Source organism: Fundulus heteroclitus, chromosome 4 (genome assembly GCF_011125445.2).
Source record: "Fundulus heteroclitus isolate FHET01 chromosome 4, MU-UCD_Fhet_4.1, whole genome shotgun sequence".
NCBI classification, from domain to species: domain Eukaryota; kingdom Metazoa; phylum Chordata; class Actinopteri; order Cyprinodontiformes; family Fundulidae; genus Fundulus; species Fundulus heteroclitus.
The window spans coordinates 5,928,387-5,948,507 of NC_046364.1; the positions used below are offsets into that span (position 1 = coordinate 5,928,387).

Consider the following 20,121-nt stretch of genomic DNA (forward strand, 5'->3'; position numbering starts at 1 on the left):
TTTTCTATATTATATATATATATATAACAGTTTTTATTGTTAAACCAAACATATTTTTATGTGTAGGTTTAATGCATTTTCTTCAATTGGACATTTGATTTTTATAGCAAATGGCATCAAAATGCCGAAAAAGCAAGTCGTTTGCAACCTATTGACAAAAATATACTTCATTTATATATAGTAAAATATTCTATATACACCACTAGTTTATTTCTTTCTGGAAATGTTCTGCATATATTGCAGAACTAAATGCATCCTAAAGCTAGCAATTTTAAATTACCTTTACATTTAGAAACATTGACCAATTTCCCCCCCTAAGTTTTTAAGAGCCAAAGGTTGCAGACCCCTGATAGGGAGAAGGAACACAACTGAGAAGGTTCACGTATTTAGTGATATAGTGAGACATTTGTGGTAGACCCACTTCAGTTCTGAAGGGAAAAAAAAGTAGCAGAAAATAGTTAATTTTTTTTCCTCCATTGATTTAATGACCTGCGATTTAATCTGTTTTTAAGTCTTTAATTTTGATGCATTGTGGCTAAAGAATAACATGCAAGCTAATGTCAAATTAAATGTCAAATCATACCTGATTAGGTCATAAAGGTATCAATCCAAATGTTCAGTGATTTATAGCTGAAGAAAACCCATTTAGACAATTATGACAAGAAAAATCTACTTATTAGCATGACCAGACGAAAACGTTTAAGTTTGAATTTAAACCGCGGATTATCAGATGACCCTTTCTATCCTCTACATTACTAGATTCAACTGCAAAGGATCTGATATTTCATGAAGTCAGAAGAAAGCATGCGAGTTGACGTTTTTACATAAAATTCATTAACATTTATTCAACATTTTACAAATAGCAACAGGTCACAACCCAAAGATTATCTTTTTTTTTAATTTTTATAAATTAAACCCATTTAGATGCTCATTTGTTTTCAAGACTTCTATTCAGGGGCAGCAGTTTTCATTTACATATGTGCAAAAAAAAAGAAAGAAAAGGATCTCATTTTTACCACAACAATGATGAAACTTTTACTGATCTTGCTGACTGACAGAAAACAATAGAATATTAAAAGCTAAAATCAAAAGCAAGAGCGCCGATAGTTAGCACAAAGATGTACATTTTAAATTATTAATAAAAAAAGAGAAAAGAAAAAAGAAAAGGTTTATCAGCATCACATGGTGCAGGGCAGTAGTGTTCCTGGGTATCTGGACTGGGTTTATATCGGTTTTCCATAAGTCCCCTGGGCCTCAGCCAAAGTCTGCACGGCAGCTATTTTTACGACTGACTGATAACAGAAGGCCACAAGGATGCTGTGAAATGTCGAGGTAACGAATGATGTACAACACTGAACCCTCCACCCGTAAAGCGCGGTCGTAACAGCTTCCTCCATCACGAGTCCTCGGCCGACACGTCCAGCTTCCGCTGAGGGATGTAAACAGTTTTGGTGGCTGGTTGTCCGCCGGCGTTCACCACGGCAGCCAGAGGCGAGAGCGGCACCGGTGTGTGGAAGAAGCTGTGCTGCGGGAGCGCCGCTCCTTTTGGGGTGGTCATCAGAGGCTGCACGGCAAAAAAGTTCACGTTTCAGAGCAGGAAGTCAGACAAAACAAACAAGAACAAAATCAACCAGAATTATTTATAATTACTTGCTGCTATTGCACTTATGGTTAGACCTAAACAGCATTTCATTGCCTTGTACCTGTACCTGTGTAATGACAATAAAGTTGAATCTAATCTAATTTAAAACAACCAGAATATGAGATGAAAAGAATCAGAATCAGCTTTGTTTCGCCAGGCTAGTGCACATGTCACTCAGTGAATCGTAACAGTTCTGCAGTTCTCATCCCCCACCTGTTGCAGTCAGAGTATCCACTTTGTAGAACAAGAGGAATTCCCCCAGTTTTTTTCCCCTTTTTCAAAATAAAAGCCATTTTTTATTTTTATTTTCCAGTAGCAAACAGTTGTTGCTTGGATACCAGAGGAGTGCCACACATTCTTTATTAAGCTATAACATCCTACAATGGCCTGCAAAAGTATTCACAATGGGGCGACAATGGTTAGGCGGTGGTCAGAGGGCCCGTTGTATGGCAGCCTTGTGTCTGTCGGTCTGCTCCAGGGTAGCTGTGGCTACTAGCATAGCTGCTAGCATAGCTACTAGCATAGCTGCTAGCATAGCTGCTAGCATAGCTACTAGCATAGCTGCTAGCATAGCTACTAGCATAGCTGCTAGCATAGCTCACCACCGTCAGGGTGTGAATGTGTGTGTGAACAGTAGTGTGAAGCGCTTTGGAGGTCGTCAGACTAGTTAAAAGCGCTATACAAACAGAAGCCATTTATCATTTACAATGGTCTACAAAAGTATTCACCCCCCTTGGCATTTTTCATGTTTTGTTGCCTCACAACCTGTAATCAAAATAGGTTGTTTGAGCGTTTGCACCATTTTATTTACAGAAAAAGAATATGGATTATTTTTTTTCTGACAACAAATTGGACAAAATAATAATAATTAAAAAAAAACTTAAACTGTTCACCCCATAAAGTCAGTACTTTGTAGAACTGCATTTTGAAGCAATTACAGTTTCAAGTACCTTTGTCCTCCGTGTTGGGCGGTTTACACTTGTGAGCAGCGATCTTTAAGTCAAACCACAGATTCTTTGCTGGATTGAGGTCTGGACTTTGACTAGGCCATTCAAACACATTTAAATGTCCCTTAAACTCCTGACCTGGGGCCCGTTCTTCGTACGTTGCTTAAAACATCCAAGATCAAATGAGACATCCAAGATGATTTCATCCGGCTAATCATGACCCGGGTAATTGGGTTCTTTGAACACACCTGTTGTTTATGATTAGTATAGCTGGATTGAGTTATCTGAGATAACTGCGCGTTCATGCGTTTGTTTAAAAGGGGAAATGTATCGATAGTAGAAACATTGATCAGCAGCGCTGCTATTGGCTGTTCAGCATGGCCAAAGAACACCCTCAGTTTTTCTCCCAAGCAGAACACGAGCTTTTAAGGGAAGGTTATGCCGAATTTGAGTCATTAATTAAAACACCTCAAAATCTGTTAAAGCCAGGAGAGAGGGCTGGCAAAAAGTAGCAGACAAATTAATGCGTAAATACTGTCCATGGTAGATGTTTCTATCACTTTCTACAGTATGTATTTTTGCATTTTAATAATTTCATATTTACTTTGTTCTTTTATGTCAGAGCCTCCACGGGACCCACTAGAACATGGGGACAAGTAAAAGTGAAATACAAGAATATTCTACAAAATGGTAGCCTTTAATCATTATTCAGTATTTTAAAAAGCCACTTTTTCCTCTTTTTAAGAGCCACTTTTTAATACACTCAAAAAAAAAAAAACACTCTTTGGATGAACATAAAACAATCACTCCTCTGTGTTGAACACTTATAATGTGGTTCCAACAAATTAATTATGTAAATAACAGCCTCATGAGAAAAACGATATCTCTCTACAATTACACTGTTGCTCCGCTAAAGGATCTTGTCTGTCTCGCAATACGCAATTAATTCGAAAAGGTGGCCGAATTATTCTTGCACCTTCTGCAACAGGTTGCTGTCGTAAAAATGGACATGGCTACGACAGACTTCCCTATCTCCTCCACTTATAAAGCCGCGATCTAATCCTGTTTACATGAAATAAGCCTGCTCGTGAGCAGGTTTAAGCTAGCGCACATGTTGCTATGACAACAAGTGCAGGATGTCTTTCATGGCAAATCGTCAACCATCAAATCCAGCTAACTTCCTACTGACGTACGAAGAACGGACCCCTGAGTTCTGGTGGGCGGCTCTTTTTATATTTTTTTATAACCCCCCACATATGACCCGTGTTTACCCTGATAGGTCATGTGACACTTAGGTTGCACATAGGTGCACTTTTATTTCACTTTTTAAAGTAATTGGTTGCCCAACAACGTTTTGGGTGCTTCACAGCAAAGTGGGTGTACACATATGCGCATGTCAATTTTCAGTTTTTAATTCATATATATTTTTCTCATTTCACTTCACTAATTCAGACTATTTTGTGCAGATCCAGCACCTAAAATAAGACAAAAAAAACATTTAATCTACAGGTTAGACTGAGAAGAAATGGGTAAAAAGCCAAGAGGGGATGAATTCTTTTGGAAGGCACTGTAACCCACCATTACATACCTGTCAATGTATGAATATCCAAAAAGCTCTCATTAAACAAACGTTCCCTCTATCATTGTGACTGTCACCACAACAATAGGAACCTCGACGCTATGCACTCACTCTGTCTGCACCAATGAAGATTAACTTCCTGTAACCTGCTGAATACTTGCCATAGCAGGAGATTTGGTAATGTATTCTTCTTCATCTCCTTCTGGCTCCAGCTTCATGTCAGAGGGAGTCGGCTAATAAACACTTTGACTCGTAAACTGGGTGTAAAGCAGCAAAAGATGCTAACGCCGAGGGGAATGAAAGAAATGCTCACCTGTTGCACACTGATCAACGTTAGTGCCTGTCCAGGCTGCCCCTGCTGGACAGGCAGCGGAGAACCGGGTCTGATGAAAATCAGACCCCTCTGCTGCAGAGTCAGCGGACTTGGCAGGCCACCGGAGCGCTCTGGGGTCTGTGCGGGTGGGAAAGCGCCCCCCGGGCTGGGGCTGGAGATCAGACCCAGATTTTGCAGCGTGAAATTCAGGATTGCGGGACTCGGACTGTTTAGTCGATGGGGCTGCTGGGAGCCGTGCGGCGAGGAGACGGAGGCGACAGCTGAGGGTTTATTCACACAAAGGTTGGTGGGCGTCACCTCCACTGCTGTGGCAAGTCGGGAGCCTGAAAACAAAAAAAGGAAAATGTTACGTGCGTCCTTCTCTCACATTCCACATGAAACTAGGGCTGGACGATAATTCAATAACGATATATATCGATCGATAGACGTGTTGTGCGATAGGAAAAAATAGGGTCAATAAAACTTCGATATAGAGAGTTTATTTATTTTGGTCATTTTATTGGTCACTTTAGTTTATTCTTTGTCAGTATTTGATAACATAACTCAGGTCTCTTAAGTTATTTTTCTTTAAAAAAAAAAAAACTCCGTTATGGTTAAAAAAAAAAGTTTGTTAAATAAAGATTTCATTGGAATTCTGTGTTTGTGTTCTTTATACAAATTAAATCATTTAGCAATATCATAAAATGTCCAGGCAGAGCTGCACATAAAATATGGTTTTAAATATTTTCAATAATTATCGATATCGATCAATATTAGGGCTGAACAGTTAATTGCATTTTCAATATAATCGCGATTTAAAAAAACGCAATTTCCAAATCGCAGAGTCTGCAATTTTTGGCTATGCAACAATTAGGGAATTAGACACGTCCATTAGGTGTTGGTAAAATGTTTAAAGTGGGTTTGCCTCCACATTGGAAGGGAAAACAGTTGCAGCAGTGAGATAATCTAATTTTATTACTTGTTTTAGAGTTTATATAATCATACATAGCATTAAGTACAGGTCAATCAGTTTAATACAGTAGACATTGCTTTGTTGGTTGCACTTTATCTTCAACAAGGATTGATGTCCAAATCAACTAAAAGCTGTTCTCTTGAATAATATTCTGATTAATAGAAACATTAAAAGTTCTTGTTTTAAATAGTCCTTGTTTACAAACATTTTTATTTAGAGGCCATTTTTGTTGCTTGTGGTTAACGCAGAGAAAAGTCAAAATTGCAATTTTGGTTGAAATATAACGCGATCATTTCTGCTCTGAGTTTAGACGCTGTGGGTCTTTTAGCAACTAATCTGCACAGCGAGGAAACAAATTGATTTGTTGTTTGTATATATTTAAAAAGATATGATAAATTAAACTGGGAAAAAAAATCGTATTAAATCGCAATTTTAAGAAAAAAAATAAATAAATAAATAAAATAAAAAAATCGCAATTAGATTATTTTCCAAAATCGTTCAGCCCTAATCAATATGCATTTTTTTTTTTAATCGATAAGCTTTTTTTCTATATCGTCCAGCCCTACATGAAACTGAAAGGAAAATCTGTTAACCTGCAGTTGGTGTTTGGTAGATGTACGAGGGGGAAGCCTTGTTGCCTTCTTCTCCAGAACTTTGCAACTCCTTGTAGCTGATGAGGGATTGCTGCGAGATTGGGATCAAGTATCCAGCCGGCACTAAAGTCTGGAGGGAACAAGACAAACTGGTGTTAAATCAGAGAGCGGATCGGAGTAGTGTTCTTCACGTGTTCCAGCTGAGCAGGCGGGCGGCGCGTTCACCTCAGAGTGGATCTGTCCAGGCGTGAGCGGCACCGCCCGCACCGGCGTGAAGCCGGCCTCGCTGTCAGAGTTCGCCGCCTTGTCCTCTCCATCCAGGAGGTTCTCCAAGCTGTGATCCAGTTTCTGATTGGCCGCAGCGCTCCCGGGGGTGTTGACGAACTCCGGGTCTAAGTGGAGCGCGCGAGGCGAGGGTCGGTTGACGATGGGCGCGCCGGGGCGTGCCTTCAGACGAGCCTGCAGGATCTCACAGAGCTTTGGGGAGCTGTCCTATAAGGAGAAAGAAAGAAGGAATGTACTGTATGTCAGAATAACGACGATTAACGATCGGTCTCATTCCTATAGTCATGTCAGGGTAGGGCTGGGCGATATGGCTTAAACAGGGTTCCTACAGCACAAGGCAAGTTAAATTGAAGACTTTTTAAGACTTTTTAATGCCACTTGAAAATAAAAAGTTAAGACCAATTTCACGATAAACAAGATAAACCTGGATGCGACTTTACCCAAATTTTGATTTTAACATAAAACATTACTTTCTGGCTCAGTAGACATGTTTAAAATTTTGAAAAACATTCCATATAGGAAGAAAGCTAAAAATAAAAAACACACAAATTACAGATATATTTTTTAACAACTACTGAACTGAATTCACAAACTTTGTTTTGTTCCCTACTAAAATAAACTATAAATCAGTGCCAACTCTTTTTCACAGCTATGGTCCGGCCGCAACAGTTTTTATTGGTTCCGCTATCTTGACGGAACCAATAATGGTTACATTGAGCCGTTCGGTAAATTTAAAAAATATATAATTGTATCAATTATTTGACTGTTTGGTAAGGATTACAAAAATAAAATCCTATTTATGACCTGGTAACAATTTTAAGACCTAAGACTGATTTAAGACATTTTAATGCCAATTAAGGCCTTAGTTTTATATTACAGAATTCAATGCCTTTTAAGACTTTTTAAGGATCCGCAGGAACCCTGTTAAAAATAAAATCTACGATTTTACTTTACCAAATCCGATTAATCGATTTCTTTTTTCCTCCTTTTCTTTTCATAAAAATAAATGTAAGATATTAATTTAAAAACCTGCTTTTAAGAGCAGGCTTCACATCACTTGTGTAACTTCAAACTAAGTTTAAAAAAATAAGTAAATGAATAAATTAAAATGCCTCGCATTATGGTAAAAAAAAAGGTTTCCTTTTACACTATTTTGACAATATATTTTCCTAATGTCAATGTCAATGTCAAATTTGTTTATATAGCACTTTAAAACAGGCATAGAACTGCACCAAAGTGCTGTACAAGAGTGACAACAACACAAATGAATAAAAACAAAGTATCAAACACTAGTTTAATTAAATGCCAAAGAATAAAAATAAGTTTTAAGAAGCAATTTAAAATGATCCAGGCTGTGGGCAGATCTAATTTGGAAAGGTAGATTGTTCTATAGAGAAGGAGCAACAGCAGAAAAAGCCCGATATCCTTTCCTCTTAAGTCTGGTCCGAGGAACTGTTAGTAAAAGCTGATTATTAGAACGTAGGGTTCTGGACACGGGCTGAAATTTTAAAAGTTCCAGAAGATAAGGGGGAGCTAATCCTTTTAAAGCTTTATAAGTTAATAAGAGAATCTTAAAATCTATTCGATAAAAAACAGGCAGCCAATGTAAAGAGGCCAGTATGGGCCTTATATGGTCACGCTTCCTGGTTCCTGTAAGAAGCCGAGCCGCTGCGTTCTGGATCATTTGAAGTCGCTGCATCTGTGATTTATCCAGGCCTCTATATAATGAATTGCAATTCCTAAACATATATTCAGCATTGCGTGCTGATCTCTTCACGGAAGCCCAATGATTAATTTGGAAAAATAAAATCCCGATTTTCCAAAAATGTATTCTTAAAAAAATGTAAACTCGAATTAATCGATTAAATCGATTTATCACCCAGCCCTATGTCAGGGTTAAGCATGGTGGAATTTCCCTTTGTGCGTTTGTCTTTACCTTAAAGTCAGACCTCTTGGCTTTAGCGGGGCTGCTGTCTGAGGCGGAACCTGAACGCCGCCGTTTCAGAGCCGACGGACTGGCGTCGGACTCCCTGGACGCCGGCTGGCTCCGCTCTGCAGACGGGGCGTTGGGACTCTGCCCGGCCTTGTCCTCAAACGTCATGGAGCGCACCGCCAGGCTGGTCGGCTGCGGCCGGGACAGAGGGTTTGACCTGAGGGCGGACGGGTGGAAATATACGGCGTAGGGCCCGTTCCCGCGATGCTGAGGGATGAGGACGGGGATGAGGGGGGAACACTGCGCAGGGACGAAGGCGACAGAGCCGGCCGGCTGTCCTGCTAGAGGCGTGCGCGGAGTCAGGTGGACTTCTGGCTCCTGGGTCGGCGATAATATCGGCACTTTAGTCGGCTCCATGGGGCCAGCGGTGGTTGGCTGTAGCGCCTCAGCTGCTGTTCCTCTCTCTGTAGCAGTGGGCTCTGGGCTTTGCTTTGGCCTGGGACAGACACAGGACCCTTAATCATATAACGCTCAATCAAGACCAGTTTTTTCTCATTTTAGCATAAAACCACTATGCCAGAGAAACAGGCGACTCTAAACACAAGCTAATACTTTTTTCTCCATTGGAATCAAAATATTTCTCCGAGTCAGACTTCACTCAAAACTAGGGGTGGGCAAAATAATCGTCATGACGATGCATCGCGATTCTAATTTTCGCGATCTACTGCATCGATTCTTGACGCCAAGTATCGATTATTAATTTAAAAAAATTAATAAATAAAATTGTATGAATGGTTGGCGAACATCAGCCAAAAACCAAGTGGAATACAACTTCATTGGTTTAAAGGACCACTGAGACCATGTAAACGGCACTGATTATCCTTATTTTGTTCCAAAAAAAAAAAAAGTAAAAAACAAAGCAACTGGACTTGTTTTCCGTAGTTGAAGACGTCCTTATTTTGTTATTTTAAGTTTTATAAATCCTAAGGACTTTTTGTCAGTGTGTCCAGTCCAATAATAATAATATTTGTGTCCAGTAACAGTAATATGTGTTTTCATGGCAATACCTCCAAAAGTCATTTCAATAAATACAGCTATAGATGAATTCAGTTGCTTTCAGTTATGTATCAATTGAAGACACTATCCATACACAGCCAGTCAGTCACTGGTAATGGCTGTAATTTTTTCTAACAGTGTTCAGGGAAAATATCGCAATGCATCGCGATACATCGCAATAATTCAAGTATCGTGATGCATCATGATAGAATTGGATCGTGGCATGTGAATCGTGATTCGAATCGAATCGTGACTTCTTTGGCAATACCCACCACTACTCAAAACCCTCTTGACATAAAGCAGGGTGCTTGCTCTTTTTCCAAATTAAAATTCCAGACTTTTTTTAAACTGATATTTTTTTTCCCAAAACCTTAACTTTATGTACTTGTATACTTGTGTGCCTACTGCCTACTTTCATTGGTTGAGATTGTACAAACTGTTTATTAGAAATGTTAATTTTTAGAGGCTAGTATTCAATGAACAAATGCATTATTCACAGTAAATTATGCTTTTACTGATGAAAACGTTTCAAAACATGAAAATTACAAGTACATGAATTTCACATCAAACAAGTGTTTGATTCCATTAGGCTAATACAGTACGTGACCAGTTAGTAAAATTATAGTTTTATAGCCTACCTTCCTATTTCTCATTTCACAATGCCTTTGAGCATACTGTAAAATTCTACCATACATTTTTTCCCCATACCAGGGCAGTCAAACTTTTTTAAAGTAGCAGGCCGCACACTATCAAGTAGGAGGGTTCACTTATGCCGGTGCCCGAGCCCCGGAGGGGAGAATTTTGAAAAATAGAGTCTCCCTGATATATTTTGGAAGCTTTCAAGACAGGTGATTATTTAAACAATAGAGTCAGAGTTCATGTTTCAAATTCAATAAAAGGCAAAAAATGTGACTGATTAATTCTTTAAAAACATTTCTTTTTTATTATTATTCTTAAAACATAATTTTTTCACATGATGTTATCGTCATGTTTTAACAAGGTAAGGTAATCGCCATTTGCATAAAAGTTGTTTAATTTGAATTACTAGCACCACATAAAACAGATCAGATTAGGTGAGGTCTATTCATCTTAATATTCATCTTATTATTATTCACAGTTCTTTTCTAAAAACGATTGTAACATTTCTTCACGAACAAAGTTGAATTTTTATGATAAAAATACAGGGTTGGAATTTGAAATTGAATTTACATGTTGAATTTATTTCAGTCATATCGCTCTTTTCGAAATCTCTTATCTCAGTTTAACTTCACTTGCACTCATTACACACACGATATCATATCATCGGCGAGGATTCTAGAGACGAACACAAAATGCATCCCCTGAAAAACTTTAATAATTTGCTGCTGTAATATTATATGTAATATTATAGATTTTTCAGAATAAAAAGCTAACAGATGTGCATAATCAAAAAATATCAGAAATACAATTATAGAGCATTCAGTATTGTAAGAAAGCCCACGCTGTTTCTGGATAAATACATTATTGTATGAGTTAAGTTCTATTCCGTTTTATGCCTCTTTCCTTGTAAGTTTGAAATGTCTTATGCTCCTGAATGCACCATAGCTTTCTGACGCTCGTGAATGCATCACACTGGTCTATGAACGCGGTGCTTTGCACGTTTGATCTTCCGCTTAAAAAGCTTTGCAGTTTCAAAACTCACGTCGGCTCTCACGGTTTTATTGCACTTTTCGGCATAACACCGGTCTGTGTTTTGATCGGAAAAGTAGCATCTCGGTTGGAACAAGGAACCCAATCACTCGTTAAAGTTGCTCTAAGTGGAGACAGATGCTAAGCTGATTTTTGGGATGTATAATCGGGGAAAAGTAGGCGGCGGCAGGAGCTGCTATAGACGGCGATTTGCCGCCGTTGACCGGCTACTTTTGACTGCCCTGCCATACTTTATTAAGACTTTCACACAAAATTCAGGACTTTTCAAGGTCTGGAAAACAGTGTTTCAAAATTCCATACTTATTAAGACTTTCAAGACTTGCGCAAGCACCCTGTAAAAGAACAAAGCTTAAATCACCCAGATAACGCCGCGGGATTAAATCTCACCTCGATTCCTGGTCAAGTTCGATTTTACAAATAGCAGCAAGTTGAGCCATTTTGCTCGTAAAGTCCGCGTTAGCCGGATCGCCTGAGAGCAGAGGAGGAAAAAAAAACCCTTTTGTTAGTTTGGAAGTTCAAAAAGCAGGAGCAGTGACCGTCGCCTGTGAAACAATGCACCCTTACGCACCGAGGACACACTTAGCAGGACTGCTGGGGGCAGAGTTGATCTTACGGCGGTCGTCCTGGATGCTCTTGGCGAGCTTTATGAGGGAGGGGTGTCGGGTGAAGCCGCGTTTGGCCCCCGATGAAGGAAAGAGGTTTTTGGCACAGTTCTCCACAGACGATTCAAGTACTCTGTTCTTCTTGGCGGGGCAGTCGGGCGAGGATTTGGCCAAATCTAAACACAACAGTTGAAGAAAAGGGACACTCAGTAAGGCAAGGCAAGGCAAATTTATTTATATAGCACAATTCAGTACAGGGACAATGCAAAGTGCTTTACATGATTAAAACATAGCAAAATAAAACAGAATAAAAGCAAGTAGGAATAAAATGTAGATAGAAATTAGAACAAAGAAGTGGCGATTCAGTTAACTAGAACAGTTGAAGGCAATCCTAAACAAATGTGTTTTTAATCTTGATTTAAAGGAACTCAGGCTTTTCGCACCTTTACAATTTTCTGGAAGTTTGTTCCAGATAAGTGGAGCATAGGAACTAAATGCTGCTTCTCCTTGTTTAGTTCTAGTTCTGGTTCTGCAGAGCAGGCTGGAGCCAGAAGACCTGAGTGGTCTGGAGGGTCGATACACCGATAACAAGTCTGTGATGTATTTAGGTGCTAATTCAGGGATTTATAGACTAACAGAAGTATTTTAAAGTCTATTCTCTGAGATACAGGGAGCCAGTGTAAGGACTTTAGAACTGGGGTGATGCGCTCTACTTTCTTAGTCTTGGTGAGGACGCGGGCAGCAGCGTTCTGGATCAGCTGCAGCTGTCTGATCCACAGTAGGCATCGATGTCTCCAGGAAAAGCATAGATGAGATGTGAACCAAAAAGGAGAGATGAGAGAAAACGGGAAAGACTTGCGGCAGTACCTTTAACCGGTGGAAGTTCTTCAGGGCCGGTCCATTTGAAGGCCGGTTTTCTGCCCCCCGCTTCGGTCACGTGGAATTTCTCAATCAGCTTCAGGCTTCGGAGCACGTTGGCGATGTCGTACAACCGCCTCACTTTGGCTGCAAACACACACAGGGACCAACCAGATAAACTGTCTGCCGTCAGCCCAAAGCCAGATAAACGATCACTCAGAAGAAAAGAAGCCTTCTGAGGATTTAAAGACCCGTTTGGCCAAATAATAACGCAGGTTTTAGGTTCTGTGCTCACTCTTGAACTTGCTCTTGTCCTGATCTGCAACCTGGTCCTCTCCTATCAATATCTTGGCAGCCACGTCCAGACTGACGACGCGCGGGCTGGACACCAGGAACAGCATGACGAACTTTTGGCTCATCACCCTCAGAGATTTGTCTTTCCTGCTATTAACAGAAGCTGGAGCAAAAGGAAGGGTAGAACACAGAGAGAAAGATTAAAAACAAAAAAAAAAAACGCTTAATATTCCAATAAATCTACAGTTCTGCTACCTACTAGGGCTGAACCATTTTGGAAAATAATCTAATTGCGATTTTTTTTTCTTAATATTGCGATTTAAAGCGTTTTTTTCCCCCAGTTTAATTTATTATGTCTTTTTAAACATATACAAACAACAAGTCATTTTGTTTCCTCGCTGTGCAGATTAGTTGCTAAAAGACCCACAGCATCTAAACTCAGAGCAGAAATGATTGCGTTCTGCCTACAATATATTTCAACCAAAATTGCAATTTTGACTTTTCTCTGCGTTAACCACAAGCAACAAAAATGGCGTCTAAATAAAGATGTTTGTAAACAAGGACTATTTAAAACAAGAACTTTTAATGTTTCAATTAATCAGAATATTGTTCAAGAGAACAGCTTTTAGTTGATTGGGACATCAATCCTTGTTGAACATAAAGTCCAACCAACAAGCAAGTCTACGTATTAAACTGATTGAGCTCTACTTAATGCTATGTATGATTATATAAACTCTAAAACAAGTAATAAAATTAGATTATCTCACTGCTGCAACCGTCTTCCCTTCCATGTGGAGGCAAACCCACTTTAAACATTTTACCAACACCTAATCAGGGTTCCTACAGCATAAGGCAAGTTAAATTCAAGACTTTTTAAGACTTTTTAATGCCACTTGAAATACAAAGTTAAGACCAACGTCACGATAAACAAGATAAACCTGGTTGCGACAACTTCACCCAAATGTTGATTTTAACATAAAACATTACTTTGTGGCCCAGTAGACATGTTTAAAATTTTGAAAAACATTCCATATAGGAAGAAAGCTAAAAATAAAAAAACACAAATAACATATATTTTTAACAACTACTGAACTAAATTCACAAACTGTTTTGTTCCCTACTAAAATAAACTATAAATCAGTTTTAAAAGCCACAACATAACCAGTGCCAACTCTTTTTCCCAGCTATGGTCCGGCCGCAACAGTTTTTATTGGTTCCGCTATCGTGACGGAACCAATAATGGTTACATTGAGCCGTTCGGCAAATTAAAAAAAATATCTAATTGTGTCAATTATTTTTCTGTTTGGTAAGGATTACAAAAATAAAATCCAAATTATGACCTGGTAACAATTTTAAGACCTAAGAAAGACTGATTTAAGACATTTTAATGCCAATTAAGGCCTTAGTTTTACATTACAGAATTCAATGCCTTTTAAGACTTTTTAAGGTTCCGCGGGAACCCTGCTAATGGACGTGTCTAATTCCCCAATTGTTACATAGCCAAAAATTGCAGACTCTGCGATTTGGAAATTGCGTTTTTTTTTTGTAAATCGCGATTATATTGAAAATGCGATTAATTGTTCAGCCCTACTACCTACCTGCTTTAAACTCGACTCCTGGGTGCTCCACAAAGAAGAGCTCCTTCTGCTCCCCGCCCTCCACGTCCTCGTTCTCCTTCTCCTCCCGCCTGAAGTCGAACTCGCCGTCGGTGATGCGCTGCCGGATGTGCTGCATCTGCTGGCCGTAGCGGTGCGTCTCGCCGACCTGCTTCAAAATGGCCAGGGTCTCGGCCAGCTTGGTGCGGCCGTGCCAGGAGTAGCGGTTCTTGGCCGAGCGGCTCACCATGTGGAGGCTCTCCAGGACGTTCATGATGTCGTAGATGCGCCGGCGCTCCACAGCTGTGCGCGTTGCACGACGAGAGGGATGAATTAAAACGCGGCGAAACGACTGACTGACTGACTGGTTAAAACTTGCAGACTTACTGAGCTCAGTGGCAACGTCGTCCAGGCAGATGTCTGTGTGGGCTGCATCCGGGTAATCTGGGTAGCGGGCCAGAAACTTGTGGCACAACAAGCCCAGGCTCTTGTCTTTTCTGCTGATCATTTTCTCCGACTCTTCGCCGTCCTGCGAGAAAGCAGATATCAGATTAGAACGACATTGTTTCCTTCCGAGGAGCCACGTAGCAACTCGTACTACCTGCGTGGGGTCCAAGCCGTCCCGCTCGTCGCCGTCCATGCACAGCACCTTTTCGCGGTTCCGGATCTCGGGACTGGCGGCGCTGATGAGCATTTTAAGGTTGGAGGTCGGTGTCCAGGGTTCGACGGAACCAGCCTCCGCTCTCTTTTTTGGTGTTGTGAAGGGCCCCATTGTTCATCGGGTGTCTCTACCATGCAAGCCAGCGGATTTCTTAGGAGGATTTAAGGAAAGTCGGCCTCAAACAAAACCATATTCCTAGCAAAATGAAAAAAAAGAAAAGAAAAACACAGATTGGAAACATGGAAATAATAATAATAATAATAGGCCAAACACATTTTCTCTATTTATTCACTTATTATCAACACAGTTTAGGGGTCTAAGTAGTTTTTTTTAAACATCTTGGCATCTGTGACCGGCAATGTTGGTTAAACAGGGGTACAATGGCAACAAAAGAGCCAATATATTGCTTAGACATTACTTTGTCTAACATTTATAGCATGAATATGCTTTATATTAACATTTTTGTTGAGAAGTTTACTTTTTAAATGTCCAAACAGTTGTTTATTCACACCTAACTTTGGCAAATATCTATTTTACAGAGCTTATTTATAATAACCTAACCTAATAAGCAGTATTTACATTTTCTCACCCATTGATTAGCACTTTTAAAAACCTTCCTATAGGTTAAATTTTATCCTAACATTAACATATTCTCATCAGCACAAAACAATGAAAAGAAAGACCAAATAACTTCCTTAAAATAAAAAAATGCAGATTTATAGAGGTAGCCCCTTGAAAAAGGATTCCTGCCCCTTTAACTTTTTCACACTAAAACCACAAATTTCAATGTATTTTATTGGGATTTTATTTGACAGACCAACACAAAGTAGCATGTAAAAGTATGAAAAATGGGCAGCACATTTGTGTCCAGGACTTGGACACAAATGAGTAATTAGTAATACTGAATCATAATCTCTGTAAAAATGCAGCTCAATAATATTTAAAAAATATAAGCATGTACAACTCTCCTTCCATATTGCTATTATGAGCTATGTGTTGTTTACCACATACAATTCCAATAAAACACAAGTCTGTGGCTGTAATATGACAAAAATATTTAAAAAGGTATGAATATTTTGGCACTAGTGCAGCTATATTTAAAATAAGACGTTGTTTAGAGGTTCCTACAGCTTTAAAAAAAAAGAAGAAAACATTTATTTTCGAAAAGAAAAGCTTTAAAAAAGAGCGTAGAAATCATCGATGAAACGTTACCTGCCTTTGTTAATTCGCATGACAGATAAAAATACTGAAAAAGTTCATTTAAAACCATAAAACAGACTGTACAAATATTGGCGGTAACTACCGCAAATTCCATCGAATCGCTGGGCTCAACGGCCTACACGGCCCCGCCCCTTTCACACCAGTCAGCCAATGGGAGCTCGGCCTGAGACAGCGCGGCGGAAGTGAAATCCGGCCCGCGCAGGTAACCTAATTTTGAAATGCTTGGCGCGGAAGATCTCCGGGGTGGAAACAGCGGCGGATTCCGCTAAAATCTGACATGTGTGCCACTTAAGGGCTTTTAAAATCGGGGTTTAACCCCAGGAAGGAGCCTCGACTTTTAAAAGCGACCGGATTAAACCACAGGAAGCTTGCGAAACCAGTTAATCCGGTCACGTCTGCTGACATGAACCGCTTAAAACTTCAACGCTTTACACAGATTTGGACACATTGACGTTGGAGGATACGCAAATCGTCTGGGCAACGACACGACGCGTCTCCTCTTAAAAAAATACTCACCGCTGTCCGAGAAGCGTCTTCGTCAGAGAAGGCTCCCCATCGTCACAGGATTATTCCAAATAAAAAAAAAGTACAGCCGCTAAAACGCGTGTTTTAAATGGTAATTTGGGATCTTCTTCGATCAGAGAAACTTGGAATCCGTTGAACTTAAAGAGACTAAAAAACCTGCGCGGCTCTGAGTTTCCCTCCTCTTCCCAATCACCGATGAGTCGTGACCAACTTTAGAGAAACTTTGCCCAGTTCTGTGATGATGACCACCACCATCTGACCCGCCCAGTGCGAGCATGCGCACTAACGGAGAGAGGCGGGGCTTATTGAGAAACCCAAGTCCCGCATTCCTCACGTCTCGGCATGAGGCGCCAATGCCGACTCGGTTAAACAGTGACTAGATTTAACCCTCTGTTATTTGTACTTATAAAACGGGGTAATAAACACAATCTGGGTGCAGGGCTTAAAAAAAAACATCCTTGGTTGTAACATCGTGACGTAATCCTGTTGTATTTATATTTATTTAACTGTTAAAGGGACAGCGTATGTTTAATGAACACAATGCAAATATGACAAATTTGTAACCAGACCCATTTTCCATCTGCATCTTCAGGTTAACACAATATTATGGTCCATAAACTATGGGGAGTTAGGATAATTACAAGGGACCCTGACTGACAGGGGCCTAAAATAGATAATTTTATATATGTATATGTATATTTCTTGAGGTCCCCTGGGCTCTCCAATGGCGCAGTTGGCCTTGCAGCAAGAAATGTTTGAGTTAAAATCCAGGCGCCTTTCTGCATGGCACTGGTTTAAAGGTGCTTGTTTACTGATTCCTGAACAGCGGTACGCCTCGCTGGACACACTCCTGCAGAATAACCCTTTGCACACAAAGTTCTCCTGGACTTCCACTTATTTATCTAATCATTTCAAAAAGGTAAAAAAGTCATACAAAAAACAAAACTCTCAAGGGGGACCTGGGAACGGCTCCAGCTATATAGTTATGATCAATGAAAATACATTATACATATAGGATGAAATAAGACATAAAAATCAAAAACAATTTTTTTTTTTAAATAAAATAAATTTAAAGTTTAAGACAGACTTAAAAGTAAGCACAATGGATAAGTCTCTCCTGTTCCTGTTCTTTTTGAACGTTGCCCAATGTCCAGACCGTTTTAATTTGGTTTGGAGGACAATCCTGGCAGAGGAGGCGGCACATTTAAAAGCTCTTTTAACCCAGTTTTGTTCTCCCTTTTAGAACAGGCAGATGCCAAAAAGCCTGAGAGGGCGGCCCATAATTGTGGGACCTTATCATGAAGCCTGAGCAGCAGCACAGGCAGGTCTGGTTACTGTCAGAAAGCATAAACTACAGGTTCTTGATAACACTTTAGTTAAATTGTTGGCATTATCCATTTCATGTTTTATTTAAATCTAAAAGGTAATTATTGTTTTGCGTGATAATCTCTTACATAAGGATAGGCAGGTTAAGTAATTAATTCAGTAAATGACTGTAAGCCCTTTCCAGGCCTTCTATGTCTTATATCAGACAATGGCATCTAGATGTAAAGGACATACATGAGAGCCACAGGGGATTTGATCAAAATATACGGAGGCACATCTTCGGAGGCCTCCGTCCTCCACGCAGCCGTCCATGGACCTTTGCTGCATGTTTTCCCGCTCCCTCTCAACTCCCTATCCTTTCCGCTTACTGTCAAATAAAGGCCACTTGCTCCCAATAAATGATATACAAAAAACAAACCCAAAAAATCAATGCAACGTAATGCCAATCAAATCCATCTTTTACCCACTTCTGTAAGGTCGGCTCATGGATATTGTACAATTAAACAACAAACAATGCGATTTGTCTCAAAGAATTAGTCACACATCAAATGGCAGAGGAACACAAAGATGAATTTTACTGATGCAAAATGACTAATAAAATGTCCAATCTGGGCAACGAAACAAATAGCAGACACCTGTTGTTGGGTCTCTGTGGTTAATTTGGCTGACTTTGTATCATCAGAGTTTTTACGCACGTACTAGTTCATAGATATAAGATTCTTTAAATCAGTTCCCTTCCAAAGTATGTTTCAGTAAATTTATTCATCAGGCTCACAGTCTGTTGCCAATGCTGCAGAATCTTCAGCTTTGGTCTTATCTAAACGTTTCATCACATGTTCTTTTATTGTGAATGAAAACAATCAACTATAAATCACATGAACCTGGGACATTTGACAACACAGAGGCAGGGAGATCCCCTATAAAAGCGTCCATTTGTGCTGAAAATATGTATAAGGCAGTTGGGCCAGGTGATTAAATGCAAGACTACAACAATTTACATGTCCAGACAAGGTAGATCTGTGTGAGCTCATTAATTTCTTTCACAGATTAAGCAAATCTTTTAATTTCCACGGAGGAGGATAATTATTTTCCCCCCCCTTGTTCACTGTTACACGCATGAGCGCACGTTGTAACCAGATTAGAAATTAATAAAATGACAACACAACCTTCCAGTTAAACATCATGCATGGTTTGTTGTAAATCTAAAGTTATTTGATTTGATTAATGGCTGTTTTATTTAGTAATTATCTTATTTTCTGTCTGGAGAAGAATTAATAAGGTGTAGTTCTGCACAAATCTGCTATTTGCATCACAATGATGTAATTTGGGAGTTTGTGTGCAAATGCTTTGGTTGTAGTTGTGTTATTATAGTGGTAATTAGCACAAAAAGGTGTTTTACAATGTTTATATGATTGATTACAGGTGCACTATGGTATAAAAATCCTCATATGAGTAAAACTCGATTAAGCAGAAACATAAAAGTGTAAAATTACTAACATGAATGCATTTGTTGTCTGCTAAGTAAAATAATTTTAAGGTGATAGTCTTTCTTATTTCTGTTACTGTTTAAATGACCTAAAAAATAATATTTCTGTATGGTTTACCTAATGGACGTATCGTTTATATGTAGTAATATCTACTGTACTTTGATCTGGTGACAAACTAAAATATACAAAAGTTTTAAAAGGGTAACATGTTTTTTCAAACCTATATGATCAAATTTGAATAAGTGTAATTTCTAATACATTTTATACAATAATGTGCAAAAAGCTTTAATTGTCCCCTGTTTGTTGTTACTAAAAGTCTAAACAGCCAAGCTTTGTCATCTTTATGAGCGATATTGAATGGTAGTGCTGGCTTTTTATAGGTGTTTCAAAGTTTTTCTTTGGCGTTTGACCACTTCAGTCCAGCTTCTGACCAGTTTACAGAGGAATGTCAGAGGGTTAATTTGGCTGCTTGAATCGGTGTCTGACCCTTTATCCATTAGTGGATTAAAAAGCTTTTATTCTGCTTTTATTTTCCTACATTT

General features: G+C 39.4%; 1 protein-coding gene across 2 annotated transcripts; it reads right to left on the reverse strand.

Annotated features, from left to right (window-relative positions):
• Positions 1-811: 811 nt before the first annotated feature.
• On the reverse strand, positions 812-17,031 carry e2f8 (E2F transcription factor 8). 2 transcript variants are annotated; one of them, XM_036135959.1, is made up of 13 exons: positions 16,761-17,031; positions 14,961-15,217; positions 14,747-14,888; positions 14,363-14,662; positions 12,766-12,927; positions 12,480-12,617; positions 11,579-11,788; positions 11,398-11,479; positions 8,269-8,761; positions 6,273-6,539; positions 6,048-6,177; positions 4,482-4,825; positions 812-1,564 (listed from the first exon to the last, which is right to left on the reverse strand). In XM_036135959.1, exons 2-13 carry the CDS (start codon positions 15,129-15,131, stop codon positions 1,397-1,399), a joined length of 2,607 nt encoding a protein of 868 aa, XP_035991852.1. In that variant the 5' UTR covers positions 15,132-15,217; positions 16,761-17,031; the 3' UTR covers positions 812-1,396. The 2 variants fall into 2 exon arrangements, with proteins under 2 accessions (XP_035991852.1, XP_035991851.1); XM_036135958.1 differs by having other exon boundaries at positions 14,961-15,215; positions 16,758-17,031.
• Between the last annotated feature and the right edge of the window lie 3,090 nt (positions 17,032-20,121).